At 40.2% G+C, this 27,963-nt stretch overlaps 2 protein-coding genes across 2 annotated transcripts; both read right to left on the bottom strand.

Moving 5' to 3' along the window:
* Positions 1 to 20,215: 20,215 nt before the first annotated feature.
* Positions 20,216 to 20,752, bottom strand: LOC138898662 (uncharacterized). The gene has a single exon (XM_070184743.1). It carries the CDS (start codon positions 20,750 to 20,752, stop codon positions 20,216 to 20,218), a length of 537 nt encoding a protein of 178 aa, XP_070040844.1.
* A 2,678-nt stretch (positions 20,753 to 23,430) lies between these two features.
* LOC138898661 (uncharacterized) lies at positions 23,431 to 27,432 on the bottom strand. Its single transcript, XM_070184742.1, has 5 exons — positions 27,150 to 27,432; positions 26,288 to 26,448; positions 25,540 to 25,737; positions 24,472 to 25,041; positions 23,431 to 24,228 (listed from the first exon to the last, which is right to left on the bottom strand). The coding sequence occupies exons 1-5, from the start codon at positions 27,430 to 27,432 to the stop codon at positions 23,431 to 23,433; spliced, it is 2,010 nt and encodes a 669-aa protein (XP_070040843.1).
* Positions 27,433 to 27,963: the final 531 nt, after the last annotated feature.

Genomic DNA, 27,963 nt, shown 5'->3' with positions numbered 1-27,963 from the left:
GCCGCAGAGTTCAACTAGAACTCGCGTTTGGAGAACTTAGCGTACAACTTACGATCTTAGAGCGTTTGTAACACCGTTCGCAAAAGATATGCATGCTCCGCTTTGGATTGGGAATACGCCAAAATATCATCTATGAACAGAATCTCTAAGATGTCCATAAATGGCTTGAACACCCGATTCATCAAGTCCATGAGAGCCGCTGGTGCATTGGTTAGGCCAAATGACATAACTGGGAATTCATAATGGCCACATCTAGTCCGAAAGGCTATCTACAAAATATCTTTCTCCTTGAATCTTAGTTGGTGGTACCTAGATCTGAGATCGATCTTTGAGACATACTTGGTGCCTTGCAATTGATCAAACATGTAGTTGATCCTTGGAAGCGGATATTTATTCTTAATAGTTACCAAGTTTAACTGATGGTAATCAATGCACATTCTTAGTGAACCGTATTTATTTTGAATAAATAACACTGGGGCATCCCACGAGGAAGCACTGGGCCTGATAAACCCCTTATCCAAAAGATCCTTCAACTGAGCTTTCAATTCTTTCAATTCAGCAGGGGCCATTCTGTAAGGAGGAATAGATATAGGTTGGGTGTTAGGAAACATGCCGATAGCGAATTCAATTTCCCTTTCGGGAAGAATGCCAGGAAGTTCATCAGGGAATACATCATGGAATTAGTTAACGGCATGAACCGACTGAAGGGCTAAAGACTTTTCTTTCACATCCTATACTCGCACTAGATGATAGATATATCCTTTCGAGATCATCTTCCGAGCCGTAAGGTAAGTAATAAACCTCCCCTTAGCTGCTACAATGTTACCCTTCCATTCAGTGATGAGCAACAATCCATGTAACGTAGCAAGAAGCCAGCCAGTCCTTACCCATAATAACGCCGAACTCCACCATTTCTTATTCGTGCAAATCGGCTAAGGTGTGATGATCATAAATCATCACATCTCAACCCCGATATACTCACCTAACTATCACAGATTCACCTACGGGTCTAGACACTTCAAATGACCGATGTAACAATTCAGGTTCTTTACCACATTTACCAGCAACAAAGGGAGTAATGTACAACAAAGTAGAACTTGAATTTATCAAGGCATATACATTAAGGGAGAATATGGATAATATACCTATCACTACATCCGGAGATGACTCTAGGTCTGTCGGCCTGATAATGCATAAACACGATTCTAATGTCACGACCCAAAATTCTACCTTAAGGATCGTGATGGCACCTAGTCCCTAGGGCTAGGTAAGCCTAACACATACTGAGTTATTAACAAATTTAAACCATTTTTTAGTTGAATATAAACTGGTAAAATGACATACATAGCTAAAAATGATCAATAGTTATACATTTTTTTAAAAATAGGTAGTACGGAGTCATAAGCTCTACTGAGTACACTAAATCTTTAAATATAATACTATTATGGAATGAACATAGACAGTGGTAATGAAAGACAACACAAGGAGACTGAGTCCTGCGAACTCAATAGCAGGTATACTTTCAAGTCTCCGCAGCTACTCACAATCAGCTAACTAATGACAAGCACGCTCCAAGGAACCTGGATTTGCACAAAAATATGCAGAAGCATAGCATGAGCACACCAAAACGGCACTCCGTAAGTATCAAGACTAACCTCGATAGAGTAGTGCTGAGGTACAAGTCGAGACGCCTACTAGACATAATGATATGTGCAAAGTATTAATATAAATCTAATATAGGAACGCTCATCAATACAAGGCTAAACATGGGAAGAATAACAATTTAAAACTAGCAATGGAAGTAAAAGTAACAAATGGAAACAAGGAGTAACCATGTGATAACACAGCAAAATAATTAGAAGACATTTAAAGTACCAGTGAAACCAATGAGTGAAAATAAATGTCAACAAAATAGTCAAGCCGTTCTAATACCAAGTTTGCCACAAGAATCACCCCGAGGTACCACACCTCAAAATCATAGATCACAAGTCCCGAATCACGGATCATATACACATGGCACCTCGTGCCCACATTATCAATACCGACACAGACAACTCACTTACTGCACGGACAACTCACGTGCCAATATCATAATCCGCCCGACATGGTCATAAGATCACTATCCCAATCTGCCCGACATGGTCACAAGCTCACTATCACAATCCGCCCGACATGATCACAAGCTAACAATCCAACCATATTCAGTGAAAACAAATACACTACAATACATGTGCATGCTAAAAATATATCAAGTTTCATAATCCTAAATTGGTATAAATGACATGTTACAGTGTATGCATGTGCAAGTGTATTATCATAGCCCAAGCCAACAAGTAATATCAGAGACATCGAGTAGCACATTGGAAGCCACACCACAAGTCACATAATATGCATGAAACACACAAGGAACATCACACCATTACACATATATCATCAATAATATGCCCCCAGGCCATAACATATCATCCCTGACATAGCCCTTCTTGTCTCGTCGCGTGCGCAACAATATAGTAAATGCATTCCTTGTCTCGCCACACACGCATCAATAACTATTCCACCTTCTATCGCCACATGCACAAACCCAATATATGTATATAGCCCACCTTGTCTCGTCACATGTGCAATATCAATAATAACAATAGCATGACGGTATCTCATGCAAACACCTTGACAATCCTCCAACAGGCCCACAAGTGCCAAAAATACAACAACACAATATAACCACGCGCACCACACATGCCCATGTGCCACAAAATATCCATAACAACAATACCAATACCAAAATGATATAGAGCCCACGACTCAACAACAATGAGTATTAAAAAAACAACAATAACATAAGAGTACGGAAAGTAAATCAACACAAGAATTACAACAACACAATGATATGAAAGAATTAACTCAACAATGAAAGAGGTAACATGTAATAACGGCTACAAATAAGAATAACTCAATAATGAAACATTCAACATATAATAATAACTTTAATTAAATTATATAAGAGTAAACTCGACAATGCAAGATAGAACATGATATGCCGATTTCATTTAATTGCATATAACAAGCCTAATAGTCTAAATCGGTCAATTTTCATATATAAGGCCATGTACACACTCATCACCTAGTGTACACGTCTTCCACGTAATTCAAATAGTATAATTAAGCCAAATCCTACGAGGTAGTTCCCCCACACAAAGGTAGTCAAGATACATACCTCAAAATCCCTCAATCAATACTCTAAAAATACATTTCCTTTAAAATTCGCCTTTGCTTGGATCAAATCTAACAAAAATCTACTTAATAACATCAAATAGTGCAAGAGAAACCAATTTCAATAAATAAAGTTAAAATCTTTACACAATTCCCTCAAAGTCAACAAAAGTCAACCCCGGGCTCGCCCGGTCAAAACTCGAGTTCAAGGGTAGATCTCGACTACCCATAACCCCACAAGTTCATATATGTGTTATGTTTTCAGATTTAAGTCCAATTCGACTCTCAAATCTCAAATTTTTATTTTTCAAAACATAGATAAAATTCCCAAAATTCCCTTTAAATCTCATGATTTAGATGTTAAATCTCATATATAATTATGTAATATAATCGAAAATTGATCAAAATCGCTCACCCAATAGTTGTATGTGAAAATTCCTCCTCATAATTGCCTCCTACCAAGTCTAGGGTTCTAAAATATTATAAATGAAGCTAAGTCCCGTTTTTCAGCCCTTTTGTTCAGGTGCAGAAGTTCGCAAATACGAACCCTCGCAAATGCGGTCAAACCATCGCAAATGCGGCGCTTGATGAACCCAGGGAGAGTCGCAAATACGACCCTGATTTTGGATTTGCGAAGTCAGGCCCTTGGCAAAAGCGATCCTGATATTGCAAATACCGTCACACCCTAAAATCCACTATAGGCCGTGATGGAGCCTAACGCCGTCGTCAGGCAAGCCAACGGAAATTTTACCAATTTAATTACCCATTTCAGAAATTTGAAATCAAATTTTTTCCGGATTAGACAGTATAAAAAAATGAAACTTACAGAGTAAATGAAAATATCTGCACGAACCACAATAATGAATAACCTGAAAGAACCCCCAAAATTCGGTGTCACAAGTGCATGAGCATCATCTAGAAAATATGATAAAATACAACCTCTGTCTGGAATACAAATAGACAGAAAATGAAAATAACTTAGATGGAGACTCTGTATGCTGCGGATTCGTAACATGGAATGCAGCTCACCATAAGTCCCCGCAATAGCCGCGCCTCTGCACCCAAAAGACCACTAGACATATATGCACCTGCACAAAATGTGCAGCAAGTGTAGTATGATTACATAAATCAATGCGTACCCAGTAAGTATCAAGTCTAACCTCGAAGAAGTAGTGATGAGAGGTCGACATCGACACTTACTAAAGGTCCAATAGAAAAATATAATAAAAGTGTGAGAAGATATGAAACATACAGAAATAATGGGGTAAATCTGTAAGTTACAAGTCTTTCAAATATTTCATTTAAAGCATGAGTTTCTATGTCTTGTACTCTACCATAACAACTCAGAAAAATGTCAAGTGTCATTATCAAATAAATAAGGAATGCCATATAAAATGCGAGGCATTAATGGAAATATTTGCTCATGAATATTCGGCTACTAATGATATAATGCACGATTCTACCGAGGTCGTTCGGCTCGATCCAGAATAACATGTACACTGCCGAAGGACGTGCAGAACGATCCATAGATGCATCTATATTGCCGAGGCGTTCGGCCGGCTCCACAAGAAAGGAGGACACTTTATAAACCTCCGGAATGAGAAGTTATCACAAGGCTAACATATAAGGATGTACAATTTCTATTAACAGTCGAGTAACTCACACGAGAATTCAAGTACGTGAAATTTCGGTCTTTTACTATTTTCTCTAACAATTTTCAATATAATTTAGGTACTTCAATTGACAAAGGATGCAAACATTACAACTAATTCATGATTTGGGTCCTAAACTACCCGGACATAAGCATAATTAGTAGCTACGCATGGACTCTCGTCACCTCGTGCGTACGTAGCTCCCACAATTAGAAGCAGATATTAATTTAATTCACCTATGTGGTAAATTCCATCTTACAAGGTTAGACAAGAGACTTACCTCGCTCTGAAGTTCTATAGCCGGCTCCAACGCCACTCTAACACCTTAAACCGATGTTTGTCAATCCAAAACTATGCAAACAATGTGAAAATCAATCAATATGTGTTCTAATACCTATAACTAATCAATTTAAGAAATTTCCAACTCCGCTCAAAGATTCGATAAAATTCACCCTCGGGCCCACGTGCCCGGATTCCGAAATTCTTTGAAGATAAACTTTACCCATAACACCACGTACTCAAATATATCATTTATTCCAAATTTCATGTCCAATTTCGTTGTCAAAATCTAAAAATACCAATTTCTAGGTTTTTCTTCAAAATCCCAAATTTCTACTAATTTTCATGAATTTACAAGCCTAAATTCGTATATTTAACTCACAACTGGTAGAAATCACTTACCTCATGATTGACAGTGAAAATGGTACTCCAAAATCGCTCCAAGGTCGGCTCTCATGGAGGAAATAAAATGAAAATGGCCAAAACCCAGTTTTGAAACTTACACAGTGCCCAGTCCGCTCCTTCTTCGCGTTCGTGTGAAACGCCTCGTATTGCGAAGGCCAAATGTCACTGCCCCAAAATTCCTCTACGCGTTTGCGATCTTCTCGTTGTGTTTGCGAAGCCTCAGACCCCTACCCCTTCACGTTCGTGGTCCACGAGCCGCGTTCGCGAAGGCCAACCTGCTCCAGGCCCAGCTCCCCCTTTCCTTCTACGCGTTCACGACCACCCTTTCGCGTAGGTTTCTCAGGCCCTTCCCCGCGTTCGCGAACCCTGTGCCGCGTTCGCGATGAACAAAATCAGCAGCCTCCAAAATCCTTCTTCGCGTTCGCGTAAATCCTCTCGCGTTCGCGACAAAGAAAACCAGACGCCAGCACCAGCAGTTGCAAATCAGCCAAACTTGGTCTGAAACCACCCCTGAGCACTACTGATGCCCCCGGGACCCCGTCCAATCATATCGACCAGTCCCAATACATAACACAAACCTGCTCGAGGCTTCAAATCACATCAAACAACATCAAAATCATGAAACGCACCCCAATTCAAGCCTAATGAACTTTAGAACTTCAAACTTCTACATTCGACGCCGAAACCTATCAAATCAAGCCCGATTGACCTCAAATTTTGCAGACAAATCATAATTGACATTACAGACCTACTCCTAATTCTGTAGTCAGAATCCGACCCCGATATCAAAAAGTCCACTATCGGTCAAACTTCCCAAAAATCATCAAATTTTCAACTTTCGCCAATTGACGCCAAAATGACCTACAAACCTCCAAATCAACATCCGGACATGCTCCGAAGACCGAAATCACCATACGAAACTATTTCCCGGATCGGAATCCCAAACGGACATTGATAACATCAAAATTCACTTAAACCCAAACTTAGAAAATTCTTAAACATTCAAAATACAACCTTCCATAATAAGCGTTGAAACACTCCCGGGCCACCCGATACTCGACCAGAACATACACCCAAGTCCGAAATCATCATACAAACCTATTGGAACCTTGAATTCCTGATTCCAAGGTCGTTTACTACAAATCCAAACCTTTGTTAATTTTTCAACTTAAAGCTTCCGAATTTAGAATTTTCTTTCCAAATCAACTTCGAACTTCCAGAAATTCGATTCCGACCATGCGTACAAGTCATAATACCTGAAGTGAAGCTACTCAAGGCCTCACACCGCTGAACGACATGCTAAATCTCTAAACGACCGATTGGGTCGTTACAAATACGATATTGGAAAACTAATCAGTTTTTAGTGAACCTCGCAAATTTGATCCCCACCTTGCAAATGCGGTGTTCGAAAATGTGAACAGTATCTCGCATTTGCAAAACCTGAGGCACCAACAACACCAGCAAAAATTAAAACCACTTAAACACTCCAGAACGCGTCTGAAACTCACCTGAGCCCCCGGGGCTCTACACCAAACATCCACACAAGTCTAAAAATATCATACGGATTCTCTCATGTGATCAAAACACCAAAATAAGATCCAAAACCACGAATCAGATTTCAAAACATATGAAATTTACAATGAAACTCAAGAACTTCTAAAACACAATCATACGTCCGATTCCTATCAAACCAACTCGAAGTGACACCAAATCTTGCAAACAAGTTCCAAATAACAAAACGGACCTATTCCAAGTCTCGAAATCAAAATTCGAACCTGGTAGCCAAAAAGTCAAACTTGATCAATTATTCCAACTTAAAGCTTCTAAAATGAGAATCATTATTCTAAATCAATCTCAAATCGCTCGAATACCAAAATCGACCATGCACGCAAGTCATAATACATAATATTAAACCACTAAATACCTCAAACCACCAAACGGAATGCTAAAGCTCAAAATGACCGATCAGGTCGTTATATTCTCCCCCTCTTAAACAAACATTCGTCCTTGAACGTGCCAAGAGTCAGTTCAAATCCATTAAATCATTGTATTAACTCACCATACACATACACACATGTGATTCCACGTCACCTCAATCTATATAAGCCTGAAAATACCATCTCGACTAAAGATTATTCCTTCCACTTATATCGTTAAGCCTTAGAACCAAATTTCAGCATCCACCCAAAGCTCCAATTCTCACATAAACACACTATATCAACCTCAATCAGCCACAACAACTCATGCATACATCCATAAGGTGTAAATACACGACGTAAGACATCAACCATATGACCATAGCAACAACTCTAACCACAATAACTGCCCTTTACCACACCCGGTACTGGTAAATAGCCTCATAACGACTAGAAACTTATTCCAGACCTTCGCATCCCTGCTAATGAGGTAAGAAATATGTGAAACTCATAACTTCTCATCTGACCAACAAGTCACACCAAACGCCACCTGGGCACATATATTGCAATCCAAACCCAACAAGCACAACTCGATTATGACTGAATATGGAAAAGAAACACATGAGAGAACTATCAAACTAGTCCAACAGGTACAACTCCCCATCGGTACCATACTACAAATCTGTTCCACAAGGAAGAAGCAAGACACACGCAACAACCACAATGAATCTTACCCTAACATAACCCCACCGCGACATATAGCCCGGTCCAAACATACCTATCCACAAGGAACACAAGGTTCCTATCCTTCACTTAGAACCACTAGTAGGATAAACATCCCATTAACTAAAAACCTTCTACTAACTCAATCCCGTAGAACAAAAGCACAACACGTAACAGACTTCCCATACCTGTAGAACACCCAATTCACAAGTCGTGGTCAAACCATCTATAAATCACATCAAAACCTACCATATAAGTACTAGAAAGTCTACCCTAGTCTCATAATCCTTCATAGTGACCCAACTAGAGCGATAAACACGACTTACCACAATAGAGCTCCCACAGGTAGACACATAAATAGAGTACAAGAATCACAAAACATACCTATATATGAAGTAATGTAAGATGACTCACACCGATGAATAGGACTGGATCAAAATAAAACTGATGCATCTCTATGAAAAACCGAAACCATACCTATAGGGACATTATCTGGTGCAATGGTCTCAGCCCTACTAAGGAAAATAACAACGGGTCGAGCCTCCCCCTCTGGGACGCCCTCTACTCGCCTGTCCCCCTATCTCTAGCTGGCTCTGCCGGTGTGTAGCAACTAAAGCAGAACCCATAGCTTGAGTACCCTGCTAATGCACCACTGCCCAGAGTCTAGTACAATATCTCATCATGTGCCTGGTATCCCTACACTCAAAGTAACCTCTCTACTAACAGGGCTGTGGAAACTGTCCGTAACGGGTAATCTAGGACACGTGGAAAACTGGAGCACCACGTGAAACCTAAAGTGCGGACTGAACATGATGACCAACAAAACCTCTACCATGATGCGCTCTACCCCCCAAATAGGGATCAGTATAACCTCCTAGTCTACGAGGCTTCTTATCCTACCTATCATTCCTCTCTAGACCGCGAATGCGCTCCATCCTCATGGCGATCTCCACAACCTACTGAAATGAAGTATCTGTCTCCAAATCCCGAGCCATATTGAATCTAAGACCATAACTGACCCCCTCGATAAATTTGCAGACTCGCTCTCTGACTGTAGAAAGCAAAGTAGGTGTATGACAAGATAACTCACTAAACTTGATGGCATACTTGGACACCGTCGTAGTCCCCTAACGTAGATACTCGAATTCTGTGCACCACGCATCCTGGAGGGTCTGGGGGAAAAAACTCCCTCAAAAACATATCTGAAAACTGAGCATATGTGAGTTGCGATGCATCAGCTGGCCTACCCTTCTCATAAACCTGACACCACCTATATGCTGCCCTTGACAGCTCAACTGTAGTAAAGGCGATTCCGCTCACTTTCATAATGCCCATGGTGTGGAGAATACGGTTGAACTTATCTAGAAAACCCTGTGCATCCTCAGTAACTACGCCATATAAAGTAGGAGGATCATACTTCTTGAACCCCTCAAGCCTCTTCTTCTCCTCCTCTGATGCCTCTAGTCTGGCCTCAGGCTGAACCGGAATAACTGCATGTGCTGGCAAAACTCCCAGAACCTGATCAACATGGACTCGTTGTTTTAGAGTACGACCCGCCTGAGTTTGAGCTCCTCCCCCAACGTGTTAAGTAGTTGGTGCAACTGGAATCTACCCCCGCTTGAGCTAGTTTACTAAACATGCTCAGGAACTGCGCTAAAGTCTCCTGACATCTAGGGGTAGCAACAAGCTCCTCCGGTGCCTGTCCCCTGACCAGAGTTACTAGTGGATCTTCAGCTGCTGCTCTAGTAGGTGGTATAACTATAATACGTGCTCCTCTTCAGCTTCTGCCTCGGCCCCTATCAACTCCAGATCTAGGGGTAGCATCGTCAGTAACTGCAACTCATGTCCTCACCATCTGTGAGAGAATACAAGCACAAATGCTCAAAATCCAAAATCAATAAGTCTGCACAATAGGAATGAATGAAGTGAAGTTTCCTAATAGTTCTGTAGCCTCTCGAAGATAAGTACAGACGTCTCCGTATCGATCCATAAGAATATACTAAACTTACTTATGACTCGTAGTACCTATGACCCTAGAGTTCTTATACCAACTTGTCACGACCCAAAATCCCACCTTAAGGATCGTGACGGCACCTAGTCCCTAGGACTAGGTAAGACTAACACATGATGCATTATTAAAAGATTTAAACTATTTTATCATTGAACATAAAATGTTTAATGACATACATAGCTAAAAACGATCAATAGCTATACATTTTTCAGAAAACCGATAGAACGGAGTCATAAGCTCTACTGAGTACACTAAATATCTAAATACAATACAGTTCTGGAATAAAAATAGGCAGTGGTAATGAAAGACAACAGAAGGTGACTGTGAGGTCTACGAACGCAATAGCAGGTGTACCTTGAAGTCTCCACAACAACTCACAATCAACTAACTAATGACCGGTACGATCCGAGGTACCTAGATCTGCACAAAAATATGCAGAAGTGTAGCATGAGTAAACCTTAACGGTTCCCAGTAAATATCAAGACTAACTTCGATGGAATAGTGACGAGGTATAAGTCGAGACACCTACTAGACATAATAACCTATGCAAAGTATTAATATAAAGCTAACAAAGGAACAATCATCAATACAGGGCTAAACATGGGAAGAGTAACAATTTAAAACTAGCAATGGAAATAAAAGTAACAAATGACAACAAAGAGTAACCAGGTGATAACACAACAAAATAATCAGAACACAGTTAAAGTACTAGTGACCAATGAGGGAAAACAAATGTCAACCAAATATTCAAGTCGTTCTAATACCAGGTTTGCAACAAGAATCACCCCGAGGTTCCACACCTCGAAATCACAGATCACGAGTCCCGAATCACGGATCCTTTATGCATGGAACCTCATGCCCACATTATCAATCCCGACTGTATAGATAACTCACGTGCTGCACGGATAACTCACGTGCCAATATCACAATCCGCCCGCCATGATCACATGCTAATAGTCCAACCATATCGTAGAGAAAACGGATATACAAGAATACACGTGCATGATAAAAACATATCATGTTTCATTCTCCTGAACTAGCATAAATGACATGTTACGGATTATTCATGTGCAAGTGTATTATCACAATCCAAGTCAACAAGTAATATTAGAGACATCGAGTAGCTCATTGGAAACCACACCACAAGTCACGTAATATGCATGAAACACACAAGGAACATCATACCATTACACAAATATCATCAATAATATGCCCCAGGACATTACATATCATCCCTAACATAGCCTCCCTTGTCTCGCCCCGTGCACAACAATATAGTAAATGCTCGTCTTGTCTTGCTACACGTGCATCAATAATTATCCCACCCTGTCTCGCCACATGCGCAAACCCAACATATGTATATAGCCTGAATTGTCTCTTCACATGTGCAATATCAATAATAACAATAGCATGGTAGAATCGCGTGCAAATACCCTAACAATCCTCTTAACAGGCCCACATGTGCCAAAAACACAACAACACAACATAACCACTCGCACCACACGTGCCCATGTGCCACAACATTTCCATAACAACAATACCAATACCACAACGATACACAAACTACAACTCAACAATAACAAGTACAAAAACAATAACAATAATACAAGAGTACGGAAAGTAAATCAACACAAGAATTACAACAACACAATGTAACAGAAAAATTAACTCAACAATGAAAGAGGTAACATATAATAACAAATTTAAATAAGAATAGCTCAACAATCAAAGAGGTAATATATAAGAATAACTTCAATTAAAACATATAAAAATAAACTCAACAATGGAAGATATAACATGATATGACGACTTTATTTACATGTATATAAGAAGCTTAAGAGTCTAAACTAGTCAATTTTCACATATAAGGCCGTGTACACACTCGTCACATCGTATATATATGTTCCACGTAATTCAAATAGTGTAATTAAGCCAAATCTTAGGGGGTAGTTCCCCCATACAAAGTTAAGCAAGATACTTACCTCAAAATCCCTCAATCAATACTCTAAAAATGCCTTTCCTCTAAAATTTGCCACCTCTAGGCTTAAATCTAATCAAATTGAGTTAATAACAACAAATAATGCATGAGAACCTAATTCTAATAAATAAAGTTAAGATCTTTACACAATTTTCCAAAAGTCAACAAAAGTCAACTCCTGACTTGCCTGGTCAAAACTCGAGCCCAAGGGTATATCACGACTACCCATAACCCCACGAGTCCATATATGTATTTTGTTTTCAAATTTGAGTCCAATTCGACTCTCAAATATTAATTTTTCATTTTTTAAAACATAGACAAAATCCCAAATTTCCCTTCAAATCTTATGATTTAAATGTTAAACCTCATATATAATCATGTAATTTAATTAAAAATTGATCAAAATCACTTACCTAAGGGGTATGTAAAAGAAACCTCCTCAAAATTGCCTCTTACCGGGTTTAGGGTTCTAAAATATGATAAATGAAGCTAAGTCCCGTTTTCCAACCCTTTTGTTCAGGTGTAGAAATCGCAAATGCGACCCAAGGTTTGCAAATGTGAACTCTCACAAATGGGGACAAACCATAACAAATGCAGCGCCTGATCAACCTAGGAAAAGTCGCAAATGTGATCCTGACTTCGCATTTGCGAAGTCAGGCGCTTCGCAAAAGCGATCCTGAGATTGCAAATGCGATCATGGCAGCTCATGCCCCCATTGTCGCGCCCCCTTTTCTTGCGAAATCGGGTTTTGACTTTGACAACTCTTTTAGAAGGAATGGTTATTAAAAGAGAGAGTCGCCACCTAACGGATTAAGGTGCGTTAGGGCACCTATTTGCAAATGACTCGGGTTTACTAGCTTGCATCATCAAAGATCGGGTAAGGGGTCAAATTACCTCCAAGAGAAGGTGTTAGGCACTCCTCGGGGTCCACAACGGTGAGTCCCAGCCGAACTCGAATTATATGCATTAGTCTAAGTGAAAGGAAACAGTTTGGACAAGTGCCATAAACGAATTACTTTAAACATAAGTGGGGGGGGGGGTCCTAATTTTTTTAGCCTAAAGGATCACCCCGTGCAACATAAATAATACTTTGTAAATCCCTCAAGACAGGATGTTACTCATATTATTCAGCGGGCACAGACTATCATCTCCTGCTACCTGATTACTATATTTAAGTTATTTACCTAAAGCGCTCTATTTAATTCTAAGTCGTACCCTATGCGTGCACTACCCGTCCCATGCCTATGGTCCAGGAGGCATTTGGACCTCTATTTCAGGGTGGTTCTAGACTTTAACTTAGGCTGCTCAAAAGGGAAAATACTAAGCGACATACAAAAATAGTTTAGGACTTTCAAATATAAGCAAGCATTGGCTCAAATTAGCCTCCGCATTTAGACAGCAAATGCACGCCAAACTGATTAGTGTTGACAGATTATAACTAATTTGCAGAATCCTATAGGCAGGATCGCTATGTGATACTGAACGAATGATCAGACAGTTGTGCCCAAAAACCAGTTTCTTAATACGATTACCATGACCTACGTAAGTTTGCCTACTAATTTTAGCATAATATGATTAAGCCTACCAGCATGATATCTAGGTGTTTCACGTGATAATAACTAGTGGTAATCACATAAACATATCTAGAATTACTTGTTTTAATCCTATAGGCATGTTTTCTAATGAGAGTAACAACACAATGTAAAACCAACGGGCAAAAATGATAATTAAATAGATTCAGACCTATAGACATACTTTCTACAATTTGATCCAGTTTTAGATCCTATAGGCATGGTTTCAATAAATTGTGAACAGAACAGTATGTAAACAGGATTTTGCACACATATTGAATCACACGATTTCCTATAAGCATGGTCTCTAACAGAACATAATTGAACCAAGCATTGAACCAATGGGCATGGATGCTAGCATATGATGACTGAACATAGTAAAGTACCTATAGACATGATTTCTAACATACAACATTTAACAACACAGTATCGAACCTATAGGCAGGATTTCTACCCAACTTTGTTGCAAGTGTAAGATAAGAACCCCTTTCCAATTTCACTAACACCTCAGAATTGTTATTACAATAATTATTACACACCCATAATTCAATGTAGTAAATTACAAAATAAATATAACTATAGGGAGCCTACAACAAGCCCAAATATACCTGGACATGCCAGGCCTTCAACAACTCCAAAAACAAATGGTCAATTGTTGAGTGATTCACCCAGTGAACATATATCAATGCTGAGCATACAGAACCCAAGACCCTAGTATATCAGAGTTCCCAAGGGCTTAAAGAACCCAGGGCAATACTCACACTAGGGAGGTTGATCAAAAACAATTCAGGGAAAGATTATGAACCATGTCCTAGTGTGTCAGAGTTCACAAGGGTCTCAAATGGAGTCTGAACAGTGCTCACACTAGGGAGGTCAAAGGACAGAACCTAAATAGCCTTGGCTTTCAGCCGGCTAAGAATAAGAATTTAGAAGGACCAAATAGTAAAGGAATAGAATGTAGTCAAGGTATTTCACTGAAGGATAGAATCCAAATTGAGCATATACATACAAATATCCTTTATATTGATAAAGGAGGATCCAGATTAAGTTAAGTGCAGAAACTGGTGTCATAAGAAGAAATCAATTAGCAATAGATCATGACATGTTAGGAAATAATTAGGGCAGTTACTAGGGGTGTCAAAATATAATAAAAACAAAGTCAAACATGCCACATTATGATGCACTCAGAAATAGACTTGTTATCCTATTAAGGAAGACATCTATACCTAGTTAACTATTCTATAGCAGGAGATGTGAGAACATGTTCAAAGATCAAGATAATAACAAACTTAAACTTCAAGAGATTGCTATAAGTGACATATAGGTTAAGCAGAATTGAACTAACAAACTCAAAGTAGATTTAAGCATGTCTCAAACTACAAATGTAATAGCATTTAGGATAACATAGTCTAATTTAAGTAGCACATTAAACAAATAATCAGAATGAAATGACAGAGATATGATAACTCACCATTTAAGATGAAGCAAGGAAGAAGGAAATCCAACAGTATTGTGGGTATCACCAAACAAAGGAAGAAATTAGCAATTTCTGGCCTTGGCTTTCAGCCGGCCAGGAATCAAAAATACAGAACAAGTTTATTCAAGAATGAAGAACGTACAACCTTAGTTTATAGTGTTTTTTAAGGATTTTTGAACTTAACCAAAGGGGAATGGGGAGGGGTTTAAATAGTGTAGGAACTAAACACATAAATATGGAAATATAATTAATTCAAACAATCAGTAAAGAAGAAATTTTTTGAAACCATAGTTTTTAGGTAAACCCCACAAAATCAGCAGAAAATAAATGCAAAGAATCACATATTATATAAAATGAACATAGACATGAATGTTATTCATAAAACACAGAACCGAACCAGATTTAGTTCAAATAAAAAGGATCTGAAACCCTAATTTAGGGCAAGTAAAAATAATCGGCAAAAATAGACAGATTCATACATAATAAGGCGAATATAGATGCGATAGTACTTAATATTAAAGCCTGAACCAATTTAGGTTCGAATCAATGAGAATCTGTAAAACCTAACATCTGGGTTAAGTATGAATCATCAAGATACGGACAAATCGGACTCACATAGTGCAAAATAACGTGTTTGGACTTAATATCGTCCAGATTCAAGAGATGAAGATCGATTAGGACAGAATCAAAGTAGGGTACTTGCCATGTTTAGACAAGTACTAAGTAATACCGCAAAGAATCAACCAATAAAAGAAATATGTCGAAATGGTAAGTAAATGGGAAGAAAATCCCATTAGGAACGGGATTAGGGGAGAATTTTGGAGAGGCGGCGGGTTAGGGTTCTTTAGAAGGAAGGGAGTAGAGAGGCGGCGTATTAGGGTAAATGGGGTTAGGGTTTGGGAGATGGGTGATATAAGGAAAATGAGGGGTCGTTTATGAGCCGTTGATCGTTTTTGATCAACGGTTGGGATTTAAGCAGGGGTTGGGTCGGGTTTTAATTAAATGGGTAAGGGACTAGGATAATGGTGTTGGGCTTGGTGTGATTGGGTTATGTTTGTGTAGTTTAGGTCCGAAATTAATTATGAAATTAGGGTCAGATTTTAAATACCCAATTTTAATAAATAATAATTTATAAAAATAATAGATAAATAACAAAAAAATTTTATTATTTGTGCATGAAAATGATTTAAAACAATTATCTAACATTATAAAAATATAAAAAGTTATTTGTTTTTGCATAAATAATGTAATTATACATGCATATAGGCTAGTATTGCAAAATGTGCAATTTAGCCTTAAAAATACAAATGTAATTATAAGAAATGCACTAAAAATATTTAAAATCTTATATGGGTGTAAATGATAAGTTTAGAAGATAACATCTTCATAAAAATAATTTGTAAGGTAATTAATAGATATTTATATAATAAAAATGTAGAAACAAATTGATTTAAATCTTTTAAAAATTATGAAAGATTATGAAAAATACTTGTATATGCTTGTAAATCAAAAGATTATGCATATGCACTATTTTGAAAGTGTATATATATATATATATATATATATATGACCGATTTTGACCGAATGAGGTGTTTTGAAAAATATAGGCCGCACCCTAGTCTCTCAGCTGCCTACATATCCCTGGTTTTACAGGAATTAGGCCATGTGTAGTTCCGGACCCAACAGTGGAATAAATCAATGGAGTTGTAAGAACATATAAAATATTCTGGATAGGACAAATCGGGATTGGGAATGGATGTGTATGGATATTTGAACGGGTATGGTAATTAGTTACATTTGAAATAATTGAAGGATATGAACATTGAATGGAAACTGGAGCGAAGATTGCTCCCGTTAAGAGAACGGTTATTCCTGGATCACCTACAAATTCAAAATACAATGCATGCATATAGATTATCGCATAAATTTAAACATGATGCAAATTTCCTATGGACCATGGAGATCGTCTTTGGACGGTGAGGATGATGTCCTTAGACCATGACGTCCCGAGCCATGAGTTGTGAGATAGGGGATTCACAGGCGATGAAATGATGTTCTCGGGCTATGAAGATGGTGCCTCTGAACCATGATGCCTTTGAATAATTATGTGTAATATTAAGAGATCCTCAGGCCATGGCATGGTGTCTTCCGGCTATGAAGATGATGCCTTCGGACTCTTACGCCCTCGGAAGATTTGGCTATGTATCAACCCATGAGAGACAAAGACATAATGCTTGAGATGAAACAAGACAGAGCTTAGTCTTGTGTAAAATCGGAGGCAGAGCTTAGCCTCGAGAGAAGAGAATAATGCAATGTTTTGGAATAGCAACATTTGTGGTTATGCAAGGGGAGATAATACTTAGTCTCATACGGGGGAAGGCAGAGGTTAGCCTTATGCAGTTGAGAGGCAGGGATTAGCCTCATGCAAGATTTGAGACAATGCTTAGTCTTATGAAATGAGAAGGCAATGCTTAGCCTTATGCAATTAAGGAGGCATGGCTTAGCCTCATGCAAAGATTTAAGACAATGCTTAGTCTCATGCAATGGGAAGACATAGCTTAGCCTTATGCAATTAAGGAGGCAGGGCTTAGCCTCATGCAAGGTTGAGACAATGCTTAGTCTCATGCAATTAAGGAGGCAGGGCTTAGCCTCAAGCAAAGATTTGAGACAATGCTTAGTCTCATGCAATGGGAAGGCATGGCTTAGCCTTATGTAATTAAGGAGGCAGGGCTTTGCCTCATGCAAAGTTGAGACAATGCTTAGTCTCATGCAGTGGGAAGGAAGTTCTTAGCCTCATGCAATTAAGGAGGTAGGTCTTAGCCTCATGCAAGGTTGAGACAATGCTTAGTCTCATGCAATTAAGGAGGCAGGGATTAGTCTCATGCAGTTGAGGAGGCATGGCTTAGCCTCATGCAAGTTTTGAGACAATGCTTAGTCTCATGCAATGAATAAATAACAAGTGATAGCAAAGTATTTCTTAGCCGGAGATGAGTTCGGTAGCTTTGTTGTTATGAAGACAGTGATTCTAAGGTGCGCACGTACTGGCGACTATTTCTTGTTTCCGCATTCAAAGAAAAATAGTGAGTTTTGCGGGAGAGGTTAGTTCGTGCCTTTGTCTATTTGCTTTGCTCTGTTCCATATTGAAATCCTGTCCGAGTTACCATGGGTAGCATCTGGGTAAGAATAAAGTTTTCAAAAATATGCATGCATAGTTATTCAAAACATAGTAATATGCTATTTAAAAATTGATTAGATGAATCGGTAATTGTGACACCATCAGAGACATTGCGACCTTCTTGCCATAGAATTTTGAGGGTCCTCCTCAAAATTCTATCCCAGTTATCTAGACGAATTTCTGGCTGTTTCGCATGTAGTGCCGTTGGCTGAACTTGCTTCGGAATTTTGATGGTCCTCCTTAATATTCTGCCCCAATTTTCGATTATGGAGAAAATAAAATTTTATTGAATTGTGACCGAACCCACAGGGGTGCCTACGTATTCCCTCTTAAATGGGAATCAGGTCAAGCGTAGTTCAATTACATCATATGAAGAAATGTAAACAGTTTAAACATAATATCTTTTGACTGCATCTGAGTTGATAGGCTTTGGCCAAATTTCTCCATCCATTTCTGCGAGTATGAGTGCTCCTCCTTTTAGTACCCTGTGAACCATGTAGGGTCCTTGCCAATTGGGTGAGAATTTTCCTTTGGCTTCATCCGGATGTGGAAAGATCCATTTCAGCACCAGCTGCCCCGGTGCGAACTTTCTAGGTTTGACCATTTTGTTGAAAGCTCTGGACATTCTATTTTGATAGAGCTAACCATAACACACTGCATTCATTCTTTTCCATCAATGAGAGCTAGTTTTTCATAGTGGCTCTTTATCCATTCAGCATCATTGAGTTCAGCTTCTTGTATGATTCTCAAAGAAAGGGATTTCTACCTCGGCGGGAATAACGACTTCAGTACCGTAGACCAATAGGTAATGAGTTGCCCCGGTTGATGTGCAGACCGTGGTATGGTATCCCAATAAGTCAAATGGTAGCTTCTCGTGCCACTGCTTGTGATTCTCTACCATCTTCCTTAGTATCTTCTTAATGTTCTTGTTGGCGGCTTCCACAGCTCCATTCATTTGGGGTCAGTATACTGTGGAGTTTTTGTGCTTGATCTTGAAGGTTTCACATATGGCTTTCATTAGATCACTGTTGAGATTGGCGGTATTGTCAGTGATGATGGATTCTGGAACCCCGAATCGACAAACAATACGGTCCTTGACAAAATCTGCGATGACTTTCTTGGTAACATCTTTGTAAGATGCAGCTTCAACCCACTTTGTAAAATAGTCGATGGTCACTAGAATGAACCTGTGCCCGTTTGAAGCGGTGGGCTCGATTGGCCCAATGACATCCATTCCCCAGCCAGCAAAAGGCCAAGGTGCGCTGGTTGTATTAAGTTCATTTAGAGGTACCGTATCATATCTGCGTGTATCTGGCATTGATGACATTTTTGGACATACCGGATGCAGTCTGTTTCCACAGTCATCCAAAAGTATCCGGCTCTGAGTATATTCTTGGCTAGGATAAAACCATTCATATGTGGGCCGCAAGTTCCAAAGTGTATCTCTTCGAGTAGTTTGTAATCTTCCTTGGCGTTAACATATCGTAATAATCCTAAGTATGGAGTCCTTCTGTACATAATCCCTCAACTTTGGAAGAAATGGTTGGACAATCTTCGGAGCGTGCATTTTTGAGTATGATTTGCAGGCTCCGGGTACTCTCCATTTGCCAAGTACTCATTGATATCATGGAACCATGGATTCCCGTCTGCTTCTTCTTCAACATGAGCGCATTAAACCGGCCGATTATGAATCCTTACCAGAATGGGGTCGATGAAATTCTTGTCCGGATGCTATATCATAGAGGACAAAGTGGCCAATGCGTCTGCGAACTCATTCTGGATTCTCAAGACTTGTCTAAACTCTATCTTCCTAAACCTCTACATCATATCTTGCACATGATATAGATATGGTAATATCTTGGTATTCTTTGTAGCCCATTCTCCCTGCACCTGATGTAGTAGCAGATCTGAATCGCTAATTACCAGTAATTCCTGGATATTCATGTCAGCAGCCAAATTGAGCCCCAATATGTAAGCCTCATATTCTGCCATATTATTGTTGCACGGAAATATGAGTTTCACGGATACCGGATAATGTTGACCTATTTCTAACACCAAAATGGCTTCAGTACTAACTCCTTTGAAGTTTGCGGCTCCATCGAAAAACATTCTCCACCCGTCGTAGGCTTCGACGATATCTTCTCCTACGAATGATACTTCTTTATCAGGAAAATACGTTTTTAATGGTTCGTATTCTCCTCCAACAGGATTTTCCGCAAGATGATCCACTAATGCTTGTCCCTTTACCGCTTTTTGAGTCACATAGACAATGTCGAATTCACTCAACAATATCTGCCATTTTGCTAGCTTCCCTGTAGGCATGGGTTTCTGGAAGATGTACTTCAGAGGGTCCATCCTTGATATGGGATACGTGGTATAGGCATAGAAGTAGTGCCTCAGTTTCTGGGCTATCCAGGTCAAAGCACAACAGGTGCGTTCTAGCAAAGAATACCGTGCTTCGTAGGGTGCGAACTGCTTACTCAAATAGTATATGGCCTATTCTTTCCTTCCCGTCTTGTCGTGTTGTCCCAAGATACAACTGAAAGCCCCATCTAATATGGAGAGATAGAGTAGCAGTGGTCTACCAGGTTTTGGAGGGACCAAGACTGGCGGTGTGGACAAATATTCTTTGATTCTGTCAAAAGATTTCTGGCAGTCTTCAGTCCAATTGGTTGCGGAATCCTTCTTTAACATTTTGAAAATCGGCTCACAGATCGCGGTTGATTGTGCTATGAAGCGGCTAATGTAATTAAGACGTCCCAATTAGCTCATCACGTCTTTCTTGTTCTTTGGAGGCGGCAAATCCTAGATAGTCTTGACCTTTGATGGGTCTAGCTCAATTACTCGGCGGCTGACGATGAACCCTAATAACTTTCCTGCGAGGACCCCGAAAGAATATTTTTCGGGATTCAATTTCAAATTGTACCTCCAAGGCCGATCAAAGAACTTCCTCATGTCTGCTATGTGATCTGTACTCTTCTTGGATTTGATGATGACATCATCCACATATACCTCTATCTCCTTGTGTATCATGTAGTGGAAAATAGTTGTCATGGCCCTCATATAAGTGGCCCCAACATTCTTCAGACCTAACGATATCATTTATAGCAGTACACCCCCCATGGTGTGATAAAAGCTGTCTTTTCGGCATCCTCTTCATCCATCCAGATCTGATGATATCCCGCGAAGCAATCCACAAAGGATTGGAGTTCATGCTTGGCGTAATTATCGATCAGTATGTGTATGTTGTGTAATGGGAAATCATCTTTGGGACTTGCTCTGTTTAGGTCCCGATAATTGACGCATACTCTGACTTTCCCATCCTTCTTTGGATCTGGAACGATGTTAGCCAACCAAGTTGGATATTCAACCACTCTGAGAACCTTACCTTTGATATGTTTGGTGACTTCTTCTTTGATTTTCAAACTCATAGTTGGCTTGAACTTTCTGAGCTTTTGCTTTACTGGCGGACACATTGGGTTGGTAGGTAGTTTATGAGCTACTATGGACGTGCTCAAACCGGTCATATCATCATAGGACCATGCAGAGATATCCTCATATTCCTTCAGGAAATGAGTGTATTCTTCTTTCTCTGATGGTGACAGGTGAATGCTTACACGTGTTTCCTTGACTGTTTCGGAGTCTCCTAGATTAACTGTTTCAGTCTCATCCAAATTGAACTTAGGCTTGTTTTCAAAGTTTTCCACTTTTCTAACAATTTCCTCGGGCATTATATCCTCTTCCAAATTCTCTGAATCATTATCCTTATGTTGCGTTGTCTCATTACATGTCACAGTCGTAAGTTCACCGGGATAGATAATAATAATGTTGTAGAGAAAAAAAAACGTAAAGAATAATAATAAATACTAAAAACATCAATGCATTTAGATAAATCTTTAAAACGTCAAACAGGTGTGGCTCGATGACCCGAGCAATTATTTCAAAACAAAACATGCTTAAAACAAAATGCTGAAAACGTCTTAAATTCTCATAAAAATTGCTTTTAAAAATAAGTGATGCAAATTACCAGGCTACCCTGGAACTTGATGGGTCCTTGATGGTGCAGCATTCCAGTTCTTGAGAACAACTCCTTTCTCCACGGTCTAAATAATGAGGCCTTCCTCTTCCTCCTCCTCAACTATTGCACTGCAATCCATGTCTCCATCATCCAGAAACAGATTCCTTATACCGGCTAGAACTTCATCTTCTTCGAACTCCCACATCATGTCAGCTTGGTGAAATGACTGGCTCAAATGTGGTACTGGTTGCTCTAGAGGGTAAAAAGGACCACTTCATGATGGCAACCAATTCTGATACTCGTGCCAAGTGTATTCATACCCAAGCCCAAAGGTTGTGCCGTGACGCTTTAGCTGTATTGGTTTGGTGATCCCCTGGAGATTTTTCCTGAGCCTTTTACCGGGTTCATACCCTGCCCATGCTAGTATGCTCTCTATTTTGCTTCTCCACCACTTGTAATTCTCAATTGCATTGACGCACTCGATGCGATGATAAGTCTCGCTAACTCCCTTCTATTCTCGATGACTGGAACAGTTTGACTGGTGTAAATGGGATTACTTCCGTCTCCATGGATGATCACTTCCTGATGGTTCCACTCAAACTTCACGACCTGATGTAGAGTAGAAGCTACGACCCTAGTGGCATGTATCCAAGGTCGTCCCAACAATAGGTTGTAGGTAGCAAATATGTCCAACACTTGAAACTCCACATCAAACCAGGTTGGGCCCATCTGTAGGCTGAGGTTGGTCTCCCTAATTGTGGCCCTTTGAGACCCATTAAATGCTTTCACATTCATATTTCCTGCTCGTATCTCGTGTAGGCCTTTACCCAATCTTTCCAAAGTAGTTAGTGGACATATGTTAAGACTCGAACCCCCTTCTATCAGGACTCTGCCAATGAACTTATACTTGTCCTACCATATTAACCATCTCTCCACTGATAATGTTGTTGGGTACACAAGCCTCATTCAACACTTTCATCAACGCGTTCCTGTGTGCCTCCGAATTCTGCAGTAGTTATAAAATGGATATGTGAGCAGGGGTTTTGTTCAAATGATCAACCACAGAATACTCCCTTGCTTGCACCTTTCTCCAAATATCATCAGGGCCGTTTCCAATGATGGGTTGCTTGGAAACGGCTTCTTCACTTGTTCCCCCCAAATGCTCGGGTGTGTAAACCCTACCAGTTCTGGTCATACCTTGTGCTACACCAGTTTCTTCCATTTTCCCCTTTCCTTTCCTTCTTGCTTCTGCAACATAATCCCATGGTATAGCTTTAGACTTATAAGACGGTGTAGTTGCTACCATCACGATGAATGGTGTTGTTACTTCAACCTCAAACAGAGTTGGTGCAACTACTTCAACTTCGATTGGTGTCTGAGTTTGTATCATGATAGGTGTGAGAGTGACCAGAGATGTTTCAGGATTATGCCCTTCTCGAATGAGTCCAATTGACCTCTCTGAGTCCCATTCTTCACCAGTCTCTATCACATTCACCCTTTCGCCCCTGTGATCCGGGAGGGGATTGTTGCGGACGTTAGGTGCGGCCTCCTTTGCCTGTATAACTTTGGTATCAAGTAATGTCTGAATTTTATCCTTCAGAGTACGACACTCGTCAATAGTATGACCTTTCATGCCTGAGTGATAGGCACATGTCTTATTTGGATTGACCCATTGAGAGGAGTTTTCCATGGCAACAACGGGAATATGGGTGACATATCCAGCAGCTTTTAGTCTCTCATATAACTGATCGATAGTTTCAGTAATAGGGGTGTATTGTCTGGGAGGCCCGTGGTCGAAATTTGGTCTAGGTTTCTGATAGTTTTGGTCGGCTGGCAGAAAGTGATAGTATGCTGGCTGGGTGTTATAAGTATGGTAGGCAGTGGCGGGTTATGGATATCTGGGAGGTGAAGGCTGATATGTGGGTGGAGGTGTTTGGTATGTAAGAGGAGATTTTGGACCTTGGGCTACCATCACGGTCCCTACTTCTTTCTTATTGGATATACCCCTTTACTTTAAAGCTTTATTTGTAGCTTGTAAAGCCTCAAAATTAGTTACCATTCCACTCTTGATCCTTTCTTCAATACTTTCCCCTAATTTGATGATGTCGGAGAATTTGTGATTCTCGATAACCATCAACTTTTCGTAGTATTGTGGATCCTGGGCCCGGACGAAGAACTTGTTCATCTGCTCTTCTTCCAATACCGGCCTTACTTTCGTAGCTTTCGATCTCGATCGAGTAGCATACTCGCGGAAAGTCTCTGTTGGCTTCTTCTTGAGATTCTGGATATAGAAGACATCTGGTGCATTCTCCGTATTAAACCTGAACCGATCCATGAAATCCGATGCCATGCTTACCCAGCTAACCCACTTCTTTAGATTTTGGCTGATGTACCACGATAGGGCATCTCCAAGGAGGCTTTTCATGAATAGTTTCATGCGAATCCTTTCATCTTTTCTAACTCCTACGAGATTGTCACAGTATGTCCTTAGATTCACCTTTGGGTCACCTGTTTTGTCAAACATCTCAAACTTAGGAGGTTTGTAACCCTCCAGCAGTTCTATGTCTGGCTGAATACACAGATCTTCATAGTTCAAACCCTCAATGCCTTTACCCCCTTCGACACCCTGGACTCAGATTGTGAGCTTCTTAAGTTCCTCTACCATATTCTTGATGAGCAGGTTCTTCTCGGCGGATTCTGGTGTATATAGGGTTTGTTGAGTGGGGTGAGGTATAGTTTCTACGTATATGAGGTTACTTTGGTGGATACTGGGGATTTGGGTGTAGTGATGGTTATTGGTTGAGTTCTGCGGATCAGGGGTAGGTTGCGGTGTATTTTGAGGAGTATGGTAGGTAGTAGTTTGTGGATACTGAATCGGAAGATGTTGGCATTGAGGAAGAGTTGGCACTGGTGGAGGGTTAGGATTTTGAGGAGGTGTGGCGTATTGATGAGGTGCAGGAGGATTTTGTAGATGTTGGTTTGGTATGTTTTGAGGAGGTGCTGAGTTTTGGGCATTCTGTTGGTTAATATACGAGACGTTTAAGGTGAGGGAGAGGTTTGCCAAGTTGCGGACCTACTCAAGTTCCCCTTGCAATCCGAGTATTTTCTGCTCCAACCGTAGAACCAAATCATTCTGTGCCGGAGTACTCCGACCATCTGAAGTTTCAAAATTTTCCTCATGCGCAACATTATCTTTCCTGATACCACTCATGTCATCCATCTTAGCCTTTCCCTTACTTTTAGGATCACTTGGAGGAGGAGGAGTTGGAGGGCCTCTGGATCTGGTATGATACGCTGATGATGCCAGTATACAAGAACCAATCTTAGGGGATGGGAATAATCAAAACAAAGAAAAGCAAAAAGGTAAACAAGTCAGTAGGGGATTTTGGAAGGATATTTGCAGTATTTAAACATGTATTGCGGAATTATAAATTCACGTCCTAATTTTGGGGACCTCATTGTGCCTGAGGTAGGCTTAGCGACACATAGATTTGGAGAAACATGATGCCGATAACTGCATCATTTCATTAATGTAATAAATAGATCAAACCTCTAAAATGACAATAATTAAAAGAGTTTCTAGTGGCATTTGCCTCATTACAATCAATTTCTAAAATGACTCTAGAAAAGCAAATAAACAGCAATTCTATTCTATTTGGTCTCGGAGGGACCCTCTCCAAGCTTGGCCTTCTTGGCCCCATCGATTAGATTCCCCAGGTCGCGTATGTACATCAGTAGATGCGCCCTTGCTAGGTGTCTTCCTTCGTTGCCCTCTGCATTCTGACAATCCACGATCCTTTTCCTCATCTTCCCTTCAATTTCCATCACACCCGCTCTAAGTACTCCAACCTCTTTGTTGATTTTGTACAAACTTCCCTCCATTCATTGATTGATTCCATGTCTATCTTGTGTTGTTCCAAATGTCTGGCTTCAGACTCAAGGATTCTTTTGCGCAACCTCTTGTATTTTACTTGTGCTTCAGCATCATCATCTATGACCATGTTTCCTCGATCGATCCCTGGCTTGACTTCTCCTGCTATGTCATCATCCAACCATGATAGGTAGAAATACACATGACCGGCGTGGTACCGATATGGTTCGATGGTATCCTTTTCCACAATAATCTTCAGATGCCACATGTGTTGGGCCTCACACTTGAATGGAATGGCACCACCCTGAAAGTCTTCTTTGTAGTGAACCATCTTAAAAACTCACGGTATGACTTATTTTCTCCCAGCCTGTCTCATGACCCTGATAGGAGCATAAGGGTAGATACCCCTCAACCCGATCATCACTAAGTGAGGAACATCCTTGGAGTTGATGATGAACTCGCTAGTAGGGAACCACTCGAACATCCAATGGACCTTGTCATCAGTCAAATTGCTAAAGAAGTGTACCCAATCCACGACGTTTTTCGGTTGTGAAAACCTGTCTGGGATGAAAGTCATTCTTTTTGGATGGTGAAAGGCTATGTGGTCATTCCATGGTTGCCGCAGAAATTCCTGACGGTATTGTCCTCTTTGAAGATGCTCCAATAACCATATTTGTAGTAACAAATTACAACCCTCAAAATGTCTGAATCCCTTCTTACAGCGGTCCAAAGCTCGGTATATCTCTGCCACGATCATTGGGACAATAGTGTAAGTCTATCCCTCAATCCCTTCCATTAAGGTCTTGGTAACTATAGCCAAACGGTGTGAATCCTGTCTCATTGAATTGGAAATACTATCATACCCAGAAAACAGATGATGAACACAAAAACCCGACGATGAGTCCAGCCTAGGGAAGTGATGGAAAACTCATCATGATAGATACGGTAGGATGTGCTGTGCCCATAACGCTCGTAGAGGAAGTCAGAAGGTATGTAGGACTTCTTCAGGCAGACTAACTCGTCATTCTTTCTAAGACCCATCATTTTCAGAAATCCCCTAGAAGTACGATTTTCCGGTACTAGCAGACCAGGGCTATCCCAGGGTAGCCCGGAAAAACCTCTTATTTCCTCAAGAAGGGGAGTCATCTCTATGTTACCAAAACAGAATACAACCGTCTTTTCATCCCAGAATATAGTAGCGGCCTCGATCAGTACATTGTTTGGCTGAATGTCCAGCAAAGAAGGTAAATTTCCCAGAATTCTTTTCACATGGTTTTTGTCGCTTGGCGAGAGATTTTTCCACTAATCTAGAAACAGAGGTGAGATACTTCGGACCATGTCGAACCTGGGGACTTCGTGCCTCATTTCTGCAAAACAAAAAAAGTTAGCCCTCTCCCTCTATGGACTTGACTACTTACCCATTAATGATTAGCATATCAACATGTTTTCTCCAAATAATGCACATATCATGATTGTGCCCTGTTGGGATAATGGAAATCCCAATGGGTTTTGGATAAGGCTTGCCTTAGAGAGTTATTATGCAGACAATATTCTAACCCGTACTAGGTTAAGACATGATGCATGCACAGTTAACATCAGAGTGGGGTTTTCTATAAAAGTCTAGACCGGTACCCTCAAGTGGACAACTTGAGAGGGAAAGACACGGAACTGTCGACT

The sequence above is a fragment of the Nicotiana tomentosiformis genome, chromosome 9, assembly GCF_000390325.3.
Source record: "Nicotiana tomentosiformis chromosome 9, ASM39032v3, whole genome shotgun sequence".
Lineage (NCBI taxonomy): Eukaryota > Viridiplantae > Streptophyta > Magnoliopsida > Solanales > Solanaceae > Nicotiana > Nicotiana tomentosiformis.
Note: the sequence above shows the minus strand (reverse complement) of the source record. Positions and strands in the feature narration are given on the sequence as shown.

What these genes read in the sequence shown, in the direction of transcription:
- LOC138898662 (XM_070184743.1), bottom strand. Translation starts at nt 20,752, where the DNA reads ATGGACCCTCTGAAGTACATCTTCCAGAAACCCATGCCTACAGGGAAG.
- LOC138898661 (XM_070184742.1), bottom strand. Translation starts at nt 27,432, where the DNA reads ATGACTCCCCTTCTTGAGGAAATAAGAGGTTTTTCCGGGCTACCCTGG. An exon ending in GTTCATCATCTGTTTTCTGG is followed by an intron (nt 26,449 to 27,149) that starts GTATGATAGTAT and finishes ATGACATAGCAG; the next exon opens with GAGAAGTCAAGCCAGGGATC. An exon ending in CTCCGGCACAGAATGATTTG is followed by an intron (nt 25,042 to 25,539) that starts GTTCTACGGTTG and finishes ATCTGAGTCCAG; the next exon opens with GGTGTCGAAGGGGGTAAAGG.